Source organism: Musa acuminata, chromosome BXJ2-9, assembly GCF_036884655.1.
Source record: "Musa acuminata AAA Group cultivar baxijiao chromosome BXJ2-9, Cavendish_Baxijiao_AAA, whole genome shotgun sequence".
Taxonomy (NCBI): Eukaryota; Viridiplantae; Streptophyta; class Magnoliopsida; order Zingiberales; family Musaceae; genus Musa; species Musa acuminata.
In genome coordinates this window covers 9,126,895-9,139,317 of record NC_088346.1, presented here as the reverse complement: position 1 = coordinate 9,139,317, position 12,423 = coordinate 9,126,895, and the positions used below count along the sequence as shown (strand labels likewise).

Here is a 12,423-nt window from a genome sequence, read left to right as displayed (position 1 = left end):
TATTAAGTCGATAAACATGAGGCAATTAGATTGATCAATGTGGCCTTCCATCATTATAGGTAGGGACCAATTCTCAATATAGGTTGAGTTGGTCGAGTCTCTCGAGGCTCACCTATATCGCGATTTGTTATCTTACATACGACATAGAAATGTCACCGATGACCTTAGGACATAGTATGCTTCGTCAAGTCCCTCGAGGGTATATCATCGAATCAAACTCATCTTGTAACGATGGTGTTGACTTAACCGAACATTATAGTTAGTCGAGACCCTCTAGACTATGATGGTTCGGAGGTTGAATATGACAAGAGTCACAAGGAGTTGTGATTGACAAGAGTTGCATACCTTTCCGATTTTAACGTGATTGGTCGAGTCCCTCGAGGTTACATTAAGACGCCGATTGGATTTTAATCCATACTAGAGATCCGTCGGGAGTCTCTAATTCACATACTAGAGGGAATTATGTGTTTCGCGAGAAAATAGTGGGAGCAGATTAATATATAAGTCTAAATCTTGATTGTTTATTTTTTTGTAAAATCTGAATGTTATTTATTTCTATTAGATCTTTATTTTTAGAAAATATCGCTTTCAAATCTTTTACGTGACATGCTTGATATCAACTGCCTCACTGGTCCGAATTATACGGATTGGCTCTACAACTTGAGAATTATTCTCACGGTGGAGAAAATCATGCACGTCATTGATACAGTGATACCTACGCCCGAGAAAGGGGCAAGCGAGGATGAGATCGCTCGCTATATGAAGTACATAAATGACTCAAATCTTGCTTAGTGTTACATGTTGGGCTACATTACTCTTGAGTTATAGATATAACATGAAAAGATGGATGTCAGATCCATTCTCTTACATATCCATAAACTGTTTGAGGAACAGGGAAGGACTCAATGATATGAGATATTCAGGAGTCTCTTCCGCATTAAGATGACTGAGGGGACATTAGTTCAGAACCATGTATTAAAAATAATTGAGTGGATAAAGAAACTTACATATCTAAGAATGATCCTAGAGGATAACCTATGTGTGGATCTTGTGCTTCAGTCCCTACCAGATTTCTTTTCATAATTCATAATAATTTTTAATATAAACAAGCTTGAGGTGACTCTCCTTAAGCTCCTCAATATGTTGAGAGAAGCAAAGAGCACTATCAAGAAAGAGAAGTCAGTTCTCTATACTAGTGAGACTAGAAAGAAAAAGAAGGTAAAAAATTCCCTTAAGAAGGGTTTGGCAAAGGCAAACCGGGTAAAACAAAGGTTGATAAGAAAAACCCGACAAAGGACAAAGGTCAATTCTTCCACTACGACAAAGATAAACACTGGAGAGAAATTGTAAAGAGTACCTTGCAGAGAAGGCGAAACAAAGCTTGGAGAAGCTTTAGGTATATTCATGACCAGTCTCTATTTATCAGACTCTTATGATAATACATGGGTATTGAATACCGGTAGTACTTATCATATTTATAATTTGTTGCAAGTTCTGGCAAGACCTAGGAGATTAGCGAGAGGTGAGAGGCGAGATGGACCTTAAGATGGGCAATGAAGCAAAAGTTATATTAGTTGTTAGTGAAGTCATCCTACATCTGATTGGTAGAGCTATTATTGCATTGAATACATGCTATTTTGTTCCTTCTATTATCAAAAATATTGTTTTTATTTCATATTTGATAGTTAGTGGATATAAATTAGTTTTTGAGAATAATGATTATTTAATATTATTATATGATGAGATAATCATAAGAGGAACATTGTATAATGGTTTGTTTATACTAGACACTACTCCATATATCATGAATGTAAGTGTGTCCAAGAGGTAAACGAGATGAGGTGAACAATGCATACTTGTGACATTGTAGGCTAAGTCACATCCATAAGGGAAGGATTCAAAAGTTGCTAAAGGATAGACATCTAGATTCATTCGACTATGAGTCATATACGACTTGCGAGCCTTGCATTTGTGAAAAACCGATCAACTCTCCATTTAGTAGAATTAGAGAGAGAGAGAGAGAGAGCCACTAAGTTATTGGAACTCATACATTATGATGTATGTGGTCCTATATCAACTCATACCATAAGTGGTTATTCCTACTTTATTACATTTACTGATGATCTCTCAAGGTATGAATATATGTCCTTGATGAAGTACAAGTCCGAGGCCTTTAAGAATCGTACCGGGTAGCAAGAAGCTGATTCCCCTATATTGCGATAATAATAGGGTGATTGCTCCAGCAAGGGAACCCGAGTCTCATCAGAATATTCTAAGGAGGTTCTAGTTTATTAGAGAAATCGTGACCAGAGGAGATATAGTAATAGAAAGAGTTTCATCTGAAGATAGCATCGTAGATCCACTAATAAAGCCATTATCTCATATTGCATTTAAGCATCACAAGGGTCTGATGGGGATTAGACATGCATGTGATTGACTTTAGGTCAAGTGGAAGATTGCTAGTCATAGATATCCTGCAAGTCAATCACGTGAGTAATGACACGTGTGATATAATATATATATTTTTTCTTATTATATTATCTTACATTTTATCATTTTATATTGCTTATATATATATATATATATATATATATATATATATATATATATATATATATATATATTGTGATGTCTATGGATTTGTTCAATGAGAATCGGATCATGATAAGGTCATGATAATCAGACCGATTCATCTTTAAACACATATCCTAAATAATTCTAGTCATATGTTACTCTAGAGGGACATCGAGATAACTGAATAGACTAGTATGCTGTATACCTGTCCATATAATGGAGGCAATGGTCTCATAGCTGCTTGTGTGGGGATACTAAGAATATAGTGTATGTGCTAATTAGAGAATGAGTTCACTGATTGATTTGCTCACGGAATATTGGATGGTTAATGATTTCTTATTGTTAGATAATGATTTCGTCATCATTAGAAGTGTTTTGAGGAGGTTCTAGTTTATTAGAGAGATCGTGGCCCGAGGAGATGTAGTAGTGGAAAGAGTTTCATCAGAAGATAATATCGTAGATTCATTAACAAAACTATTGTCTCATATTGCATTTGAGTATCACAAGGGTCTGATGGAGATTAGACACGCATGTGATTGGCTTTAGGTCAAGTGGGAGATTGCTAGTCATAGGTGTCATGCAAGCCAATCACGTGAGTGATGACACGTGTGACTTGATATGCAGTTTTTTTTCTTATTATATTTTGACATTTATCACTTTATATTATTTGTCACATATATATTGTGATGTCCTTGGATATGTACAATGGGAATCAGATCGTGATGAGATCACGATAATGAGACTGATTCGCCTTTAAACACAGATCCTGAATAATCTCGATCATAGGTTACTCGAGAGAGACATCGAGATAACCAGATCGACTGGTGTGTTGTATACCCGTCCATATGATGGATGCAGCTGGTCTTATAACTGCTCGTGTGGGGACACTAATGATACGATACATATGTTCATTGGAGAATGAGTTCACTGATTGATCTGCTTATGGAATGCTGAATGGTTGATGATGTCTTATTATGAAATAGCAATTCCATAGTCCAAGTGGTGTATCTGGTTCTTAGACTTGAGACATCAAGGATGTCCTGAATGAGTGCTTCACTCTTTGATATTAAACTTATAGGTTTGGATGTCCCAGATCTAGCATAGCCGATCATCGGGAGTGATAGTCAACCTTATGAGGGCTATTGAGTGTCGATAGAGGATCATCTACTCTCGGTGTTATGAGAGGAATGTCTCATATGTTCCCTAGCTAGGGTCATTCGGATTGAGAGAGAAAGAGTTCTCCGGGTGAGTCCGATTAGAGCGAGACTCGAGTAGAAACCATATGGGTCTGACAACACCATACCCGGTATAAAATCTCTGGGATATTAGATAGATGAGGGACTATAGGTACACGATAATTGAGGATAAATATGTCCAATGAATTAGATTCCCTTGTATAGTCTGGGGACTACGACGTAGTAGTCTAATACGTTCGTAGTCGATGAGTCGAGTGAATTATTATGAAGATAATAATTTATTGAGTTAGAAGGAGTTATGACAGGTATGACTTACGGTCAGCTCGATATTGGGTCTAGTGGGTCACACACATATGGTAGACATTACGATGAGTAGAGGTTCGAATATGAGATATCCGCGAGAACCCCTATCTTATTAGATATCCAATAAACCCTCGAATTATTGGATCATATGGATAAAATCCAATAAGAGTCAATAAGAGATTATTTGATAGAGATATACTAATCTAAGATGCTTAGGTAATTGGATGAAGATCCAATACCCAATATCCATTATGGTTAAGTTGATAGGGGACCTCTATAAATATGAGAGAACTAGTGATTCATAGACTAGAGCCTTTTGCTTCCTCTCCTATTCGCCTCCCCCTCTCCACCTCAAAGCAAAGCAAACCTGAAGTTTTGAGGAGCGTCATCGCAACCTTATTGTGTGGATTACTACTAAAGAGGAGGGCGCTTGACCTCCTTCACCCTATCCTAGAAATCTGTAGGGATTCAGGGATATACGATCTCCCTAGGTAATATGATCTATCTCACACGTGGTTTTCTGTTTCATGGATTTTTACGCACCAATCTTCGCACGACGACAAACATATCTTTGGGAATTGAAAATTTTATTTTTTGTTCTTACGCTGCGCATGTGATGTCGCCTCCAAGATTTTTAAACAAAAATATTCTGCTCCCAAGGTGAAAGTATTATGCTATTGAGGTGGAAGAATTGTACTCTCGAGATGTAACATGCATAATGACCAAGGTTGGAGGAGGTTTTTCGACTCGATTTCTTCATTGCTCAAGTTAGTAATCTGAGATCCCTAATTGTAGGCTCGGGTGATTCAAGAAAGGAGAGAGTTCCTTTTTCGTTTCCCTATTTAGGATGGACTTTTATATCTTGAAAAAGGAGAAAAAGTTTGGGATGATCTTATTTTATTATAAAGGAAGAGGATGAGGTTTAGATTTCTCTTTCTCATCTTAAAATCTTAAAAAGGAGAGAGAAAAAATTTATGATTGATTTTTTTACTATAATCAATGATAAAAAAATTTATATTTTTTTATTTTAAATTTTTGTACACGTAAACGGATAGAATATGACTTAGAATCTTGCATGATAATCGCGTGTCATCTAACATTAGATTTTTTTTAATTTATAATTTTTAAAATTAAATTATTGATGAATTAATTCGAATCAAAATAATTTAAAATTACTTTAATTTAAACTTATTAGTTCAATTTTTATAATTCGATTACAACACTCCTACCTACAAGTCGCATCCGACTGTGCACATCCAGTCCTGCCTGCCTCGGCTCTCATGTGCAGGAAAAGGAGCAAAACTTCAACGGGTCGGTGCTCCCAAACCATCCATTGAAGTCTGTGCCAACGCGTTGCCTTTACGCTTTTAATGCCCTGCCAAGTTTGTCCGCAGGAAAAGCGAGACAGTGCAGAGCAAGGCGACGAGAACGCAGGGAAAGAGAAGGCCGTAAGGTTGCCGAGCGAAGGCATCATCATGCACTAAAGCGCCTCGGCTTCGGTGGGCGTGCCTTGCCGCACTAAGATTCCTGGCGCATGGATTCCAGTACGTACTCTTCTCCTTCGTTAACACACAAACACATACGTACTCTTCTGCTTTGAACACACAGAAGTTGGGAACAATTAACTCGTACTGTCATATTCCCCCTTTTCCATCCTTGCTGTGTAAAGTTCGCCCAAAAGCCACTTTGATGAGCTCTCTCTTTTTTTGTTTTTTGGTGCTCCTTGTAAAGAAGTATAATCTGTGGGCCACATGTGAGGAAGTAAAGGAAAAAGAATTTTGATTTTTTTAATATTTAACAAAATAAATAACGGATGATTTTTTTGAAAAAAATATTTTTAATTTTTAATTTATATTTTTTAATACTCTAAATATCATTTGTTATAATAGCGATAGTCAAAAGATGATTATAAAATCGAAACGATAGGATAAAGATAACGAGACTTTATGGAAGGAAAGAAAGTGATGGTATTATAACAAAAAGATAAAAGTGACAAAACATAGGTAAAGACGATGAGATGAAGATAGTCACAACGAGACAAAAAATAATAAAATAAATTTGAGACAACAACGAATAATGCTAACTCAGAGGAGATGATGACTATGATGAAGGATATTTAGTGTATTAAAGAAAAAAAAAATCAAATAAGAAGGAAATTATTATTTGCAATCTTTTTTTACTATTTATAATTATATTTTAAATTTTTTTAATATTTTTAGACTATCCCTTTGTAAATAAATAAAAATATCATCTTCTTCCTAAGAGGGGTGTCGACAAAAAATGTGAGGTTATGAGAAAGAAAAAATAATAATAATATCGAGAATATAAATAATAAATTTATATTTTATATTTTTAAAAAATATTATCAATAGCAAGAGGGTTATCAATAGTTCAAAAAAGCTATAAACAGTAGGCTTCAAATAAAAAAACTAAAAATTGATGTCACCTTCCGGTAAAAAACAAAAAAGATGGACATGTTGAAAGAAATTGCCCATAAATAAACAAGTCGATTCTATTATTTTTGATAGATTATAGTATTTGGTAGATAAGTGCCTCGTTTGCACTGTCAAAATATGCTCTAATAAATATTTTACAGGATAAATTGTTACTATTAGGAAAATATATCTTAATGATAAAAGCGTTCCTATTGGAACAAAGTGAAAGGTTATGGAACGTGGAAGTGAGCCATTTATAGGAGGACAAAAGATTAGTGAAGAATTAGATAGATACGTTTACAGAACATAGTTTCATCAAAGGCTTCCATCTCCCCGTATGAATAGTTAGTTCCTAACATGCTCCATATGCGCATCGTCGTGCCCTTCAAGCTCCATCTATGGCGATGCTAACTGAGCTCGGCAGCGAATTCCCAGCGCAGCCGCCCTTCACCGACGTTAACCTTATGATAGTTCTGTCGCTGACATCCGAATTGCTCCTCATCCGATTGATGCTGGGAACCAACACCCTGTCGAACCATTCGTCGAATACATTGGTGGCTCCGCTCTGCCAAACTCCGCCAGCTATTCGATCCAGTGCATCTTCGTCTATCTCCAAGGGTTGCAGGTTGCCCATGGTTCTCATAAATCTCGATGAAATGGAATCCGACACTGTCTTCCTTATCGTGCTAAGATCTACGGGTTTAAACACAATTGCTTCGCTCAATAGATCTATTAGCTCAGAAGCGTATGATGATGTCGGGGGGTCGACGGCGAGCTGCCCAAACTTGCGGTCGTGCTCCATTGTGAGGTCACTGGAATTCCATGAACCTTCTTCGGCATCATTATCGTCTTCATCTCTGCTGACAGCCAGATTCAAGTCGAGAGAAAGGTAGGACTGCTTTCTCTGTTTCATCGGCTGATCATTCTTCGACGTCCAATCTGCACCATGCTTCCTGCTCTTTTCCCCCAAGGAATGCTCCAATTGCCAGCTGGATTTAGCACGATGGCAGTTCTCTGAGTTCCTGAGATCGTCAGGCCACCAATCTGAAATGAGGATGAAGATGATGCTCCCGAGACCGACCTCCTGTCGGCGAGAATCCACAAGCCAGCCGGTTTCAATAGCACGCTTGATAGCCCTCCTAACCAGAGTGTTGGCATGATCGACGTCTTCGAGCACGATTAAGGAGAAAGGGTTCTGCTGGATGGCCTCAGCAACACGGTCAAGCGAAGTCTTACCACGAAAGCTCACATCCGATTCCCCGTCGTCACCGAGGTGGATTCTGATCGGTGCAGTGTTGAAAACAAGCTCCGATAAGGCAGAGGCCATCTTCCACTTTCCAACCTTATCGGGTCCTGTGAAGAGCAGCCATGAGCCAGCCTTCGCCCCAGCGCTGCGCAGTCCTCGGTTCCCGGACGCCCGTCGCGTCACTGCAGTGGCAATGGCAGAGGCAGCCTCCGGCTGCCAGCTGACGGCTTCGGTTAGGCCACTACGGAGCCTCTGCAGAGCAACAACATCTGAGACACCTGTGATTGTATTGCGTTGTCTCGATGAGTCTTCGATGCACTCGCTACGGGGCTTCTGCGATGGGGTATCGAGAGGCTGCGAAAGCCCCAGAACAAGGTCGGTCTTCACTGGTGGGCTGGTTTGGTGCTCCACCGAGTTCAGCTTCAGACTGTGATCACTGCTACCTTGAGTCGGCGAAATGGTTCCTGAGACTGCTAGTAATCTCGGTTCAAGAAACTGCTGTGGACGAGGGGAGCGAGTTAGGTGCAGGCGAGTGCATCTGCCACGCCATTTCCCCAGCAATTCCTCAACCTTTTGCTTCTGAAGAAGCTCTTGCTCATTCCTCTGCAGAACAGTACATATTTAGGGCGTTCATTATTTGGATTCAAGGGAATGAAAACGAGAGCGGCAGTCGATTCTAACCTGAAGGTGATCAGACGCTGGTTTCCTGCTGGGAACTGCATTCTGCAACCACCGAGGCAGAGTTCCCTTCGTATCCTCTCTGGGCTCCGAAGAATGGCTCTCAGATTCTTCTGAAACGGTCTTAGCCAGCTCAAGCTGATAGCCCTGCATGCAAAGATGGCACAAAGCTATCGGCTGCCAACACTTGGTGTTCTCCAAAGCTCGACTCAGTCCGATGGCAGCGGCACCAGAGGCCGGTGACAGTTTTGGCTGTGCAACGACTGTGGCCGAGTTGCTTAGGCTTCCACTATTGCCCCCGGGCCTGGAATCATGCAAGAATCACCATGAATTAAAATGAGCAGAGCAAGAGAAGCATTGACGAGAAAACCAGTCTGAGGCAATGGCGGACAAGACATAACAGCGAGGAACAGAGTGGTGGCAGAGTTTTGAACCTCGGGAACAGGCCAGCGAGCGGGGGCGACCTCGGCGCGATGGGCAGAGCTTGGAGGTCCCAGTCTACCTCCATCGTCGGGTGGTAGACCTGGCATCTCAGGTACGTGGCGCATGTCGCCGTTCCGACCACCCAAACTCTGCTTCCGGCTCCGTCGTCTTCTCGCAGCCTGGCCAACAGTCGCCCCATCTCCGTGACCACCGCACGGCCTGTCTGCTGCTGTTGCTGAACTGGGCTCGCTCCATGTCCGCCTGGGTTCTCCACGAGCCACTTCAAGTCCCCCAGATCAAGAATTAGACCTCCCACGCCGCCACTGATGGAGCAATCACGAATCTTGGGTTCCAGAAAGCCATATAATTCGTTGATCTTCACGGGTATCAGGCTTCGCTCCAGAAACATGAATTCCTTCTCCAAGGACACCACCTGTGCCGAACGTAGTGATGCCGGAGTGTCGATCCCAAGCTGCTCCTTTTCGATCGTCAGCAGCACCTCCTCCATAACCGACGCCGCGTCGGAGTCTCCGACAAGCACCGGATTCCTCTTCTTCGGCCTCGTCATTATCTCCAGCACCTTCATGACATCCTCCCTCTTGCTCGCGTCCTGCCCGCCTCTCTCCTGCTGCTGCAACAGAGGACTAAGGTACACGTTCCTCGTGACCGGATGGCTCGGCGAATTGGCGACTGTGGCAGAATTGGAGGAGAGTGACTGCTCGATGGCGGTTTTCACGGCGGGGCTTGAGAAGCCGGCCTCGCGCATCACGCGGCTGACGGAGGGATCATCAAGAATCGAGACGACGAGGTGGCCGAGCTCGACCCTGATGGCGAGCAGCGGGGGCTGCTGCTGGTCGAGGCAGCCGCGGCGCTGGTGCGCCTGGGCGCGCTTCACGGCGGCGACGAGCGCATTGGAGAGCGGCGGCTGCTCGGCGTCGGAGCCGGTTGCACTGGCCGGGAGGCGATCGAGCGCGACGGAGAAGCAGAGGTCGAGGGCGCGGCAGTGGAGGGGGTGGGATGAGGAAGCGAGGAGCGGGTGGGAAACAGTGCAAGCGCGGCGGAGGAGCCCCGAGGGCGCCGCCAGGAGGTTGGCGGCCACGTGGAGCGGCGTCGTCTGGCCGTGACGACGCCGGTCCGCTTCCTCAATAGACCGCACCAAAACCGCTGCCGCCTCCGGCGTCAGCATCTGCTGCATCGTTGCCACCTCCGTCCTCATCGCTTCCTCTCTCTCTCTCTCTCTCTCTTTCTCTCTCCGCAATATCCAATATAAATCCACGCAACGATCCCTGTTTTTGTCTGCAGCTCCAACTAACAACAAGAAGAACTACGAAGCTCGACAATATAGAAGAACGTACGACACAGTTTCACCTATACGAGAGAGAGAGAGAGTATAGAACAAAGGTTATAAGAGAGATGATGTAGACTGGGAATCACGGAGAAAGAGAGAGAGAGAGAGATGTGGTGGAAGGTATACACAACAAAACCAACAAGAACAACAAAGAGAAGCACGTTTTCTTTCGGAACCATATATTTTGGTTAAGGTTTCCTCTCATGACCTCTGGACTGATAAGGGCGGAGGAAATAGATGACACCACCTTTTGTCCTCCAATGGAACAACTCAAGCTGAGCCATCGCAGCTATATCTACCAGCAAAAGGACAGCATTCCACAAACACAGAAGCTGGAGCAGCTAAAAAGCAGCCATTGGTGACATCAAGACCAGGAAATATTCAACCATGGCGAAGATAAGAGAATGAAAATTACCTGCGTATTTATCTCGATCAGCTCTTGTAGTTCAACTGCCGCCTATTGTCACCTTCCCACCTGCCCTTCTTCATCGACCCTTTTCCCTTCCACTAAACTAAGCACACGATGCTGATGCACTGTCGCAGTAACTTTCTATCCATTCAACCTTTAAGCGTAAACAAGTCTTATCTCTCTTACCGTGTACTTGTAAAGTTGCAGCCAAAGACCACAAAGGCTGACGGAGGGATCGGTGGGAGGACACAGACGAGCATCATTATATTTCTCTGGAACACAACTCGCACGCCCGCTCGCTTTCGCCTGCCACTCCCCTTTTCCTGCGCGCTTCTCGGTAGTAGGTGGGGGTGGGTCGGGGAAGAAGAGCGAGGGAATGAATGCGATTAACCACTTCGTGTGTTGTTTATTAGTCCGTCACCAGCTTTTCGTCAAAGCTCGGCCTCTGCCTTTAATTATTACTGCAGCTCCCACAGGCCACGCCCGCTTTTAATCTACCACATACTGTTGTAATATTTCATATCATGTTACGTTGATCGGAGACGTGCCGATGATCATTCGTGGAAGGTTGGTTGATCGATATCTCACTGTTTTATGATTGATATTTTATTATTTTTTTAAAATAATATAATAGCTCGTTTAGTCCTATATGATCGGACATTTAATCGTTAACTTGTTGGACATAATAGTCATATATCTCACTAAAAAAGATCCCTCGAGTATATTCTTTTGGAGTTAATTTTTTTTAATATGTATATTTAACACTTGATTGAATTTTCTGTATCTCTTATTGACTTAAGCATCGCTCCAAGCTATCATTGCGATTGAGCAATAACACGGAGGGCTACGATTGTATCATGTCACATTTTTATAGGATTAAGTAGTAATTTGTTATAAATAAGTAGTGATAATATGCTTGAATCACTTGGAGAGGTGGTTCTCGATACTAACACAATCGAATCATCTAAAGAGGCAATTCCTAATACCAACATAGTTGAATCATTCGATCTCAACACTAATATGGTCGAACTATCCGAAGAGGTAGGGCTTTCGCCACCAATATGACAAATCATGTAAATAGCTAATTCTCAATATCAGCATGATTAAACTACATAAAAAAAGATGACTCTTGACACCAACACAATCGAATCACCCAAAGAGGAGGCTTCTAACACTAATATTGTCGAACCACCCAAAGAGGTGATTCTCAGCACCAATACAATCAAATTACTTAAAGAAATAATTCCTTACACCAATATGGTCGAGCTGCCTTACACAATTGAACCTCCTAAAGAGAATTCTCAACACCTCTATAATAATATAGCTAAACACAGCCATAAAGTGTGGCAATGACACGATCGAAGCATCTCTCAACAACAATGTAACCAAACCTAACTATGAAATATTCATATACAATAATGTGACCAATTAACCAAAAAGCATCCTTTTATAATGATGTGATTGAAATCAATCATAAAGCATCGCTAGGTGTTGACATAGCCAATCTTGATTATGAAGCATGCCTATACAGTAAAATAACCAATCGACCAAGAAATATCCTTATGCAATGACACAATCAAAATAAAGCACAAAGCGTCCCTCGACGACAATGTAGCCAAACTCGATCATGAAGCGTCCATGTATGATAACATGATTGAATTAACTAAGAAGCATCCTTCTAAAATGATGTGACTAAATCTAACTATAAATCTTCCTCCACGATAATATGGCCTAATCGATCAAAAAACATTTTTCGACGATCACATACGTTGAAAAATTGACTAATAAGTATATTCTAATAGCAACATAGC

The 12,423-nt window shown here is 41.7% G+C and overlaps 1 protein-coding gene across 1 annotated transcript; it reads right to left on the bottom strand.

Annotated features, from left to right (window-relative positions):
* Positions 1–6,699: 6,699 nt before the first annotated feature.
* Positions 6,700–10,916, bottom strand: LOC135586468 (protein SMAX1-like). The gene is made up of 3 exons (XM_065125468.1): positions 8,867–10,916; positions 8,436–8,736; positions 6,700–8,357 (listed from the first exon to the last, which is right to left on the bottom strand). Exons 1-3 carry the CDS (start codon positions 10,069–10,071, stop codon positions 6,894–6,896), a joined length of 2,970 nt encoding a protein of 989 aa, XP_064981540.1. The 5' UTR covers positions 10,072–10,916; the 3' UTR covers positions 6,700–6,893.
* Between the last annotated feature and the right edge of the window lie 1,507 nt (positions 10,917–12,423).

Coding starts and splice junctions, on each gene's coding strand:
- LOC135586468 (XM_065125468.1), bottom strand. CDS start 10,071: ATGAGGACGGAGGTGGCAACGATGCAGCAGATGCTGACGCCGGAGGCG. Junction 8,737..8,866: donor CTCGCTGGCCTGTTCCCGAG/GTTCAAAACTCT, acceptor GCATGATTCCAG/GCCCGGGGGCAATAGTGGAA. Junction 8,358..8,435: donor CAGCGTCTGATCACCTTCAG/GTTAGAATCGAC, acceptor ACTGTTCTGCAG/AGGAATGAGCAAGAGCTTCT.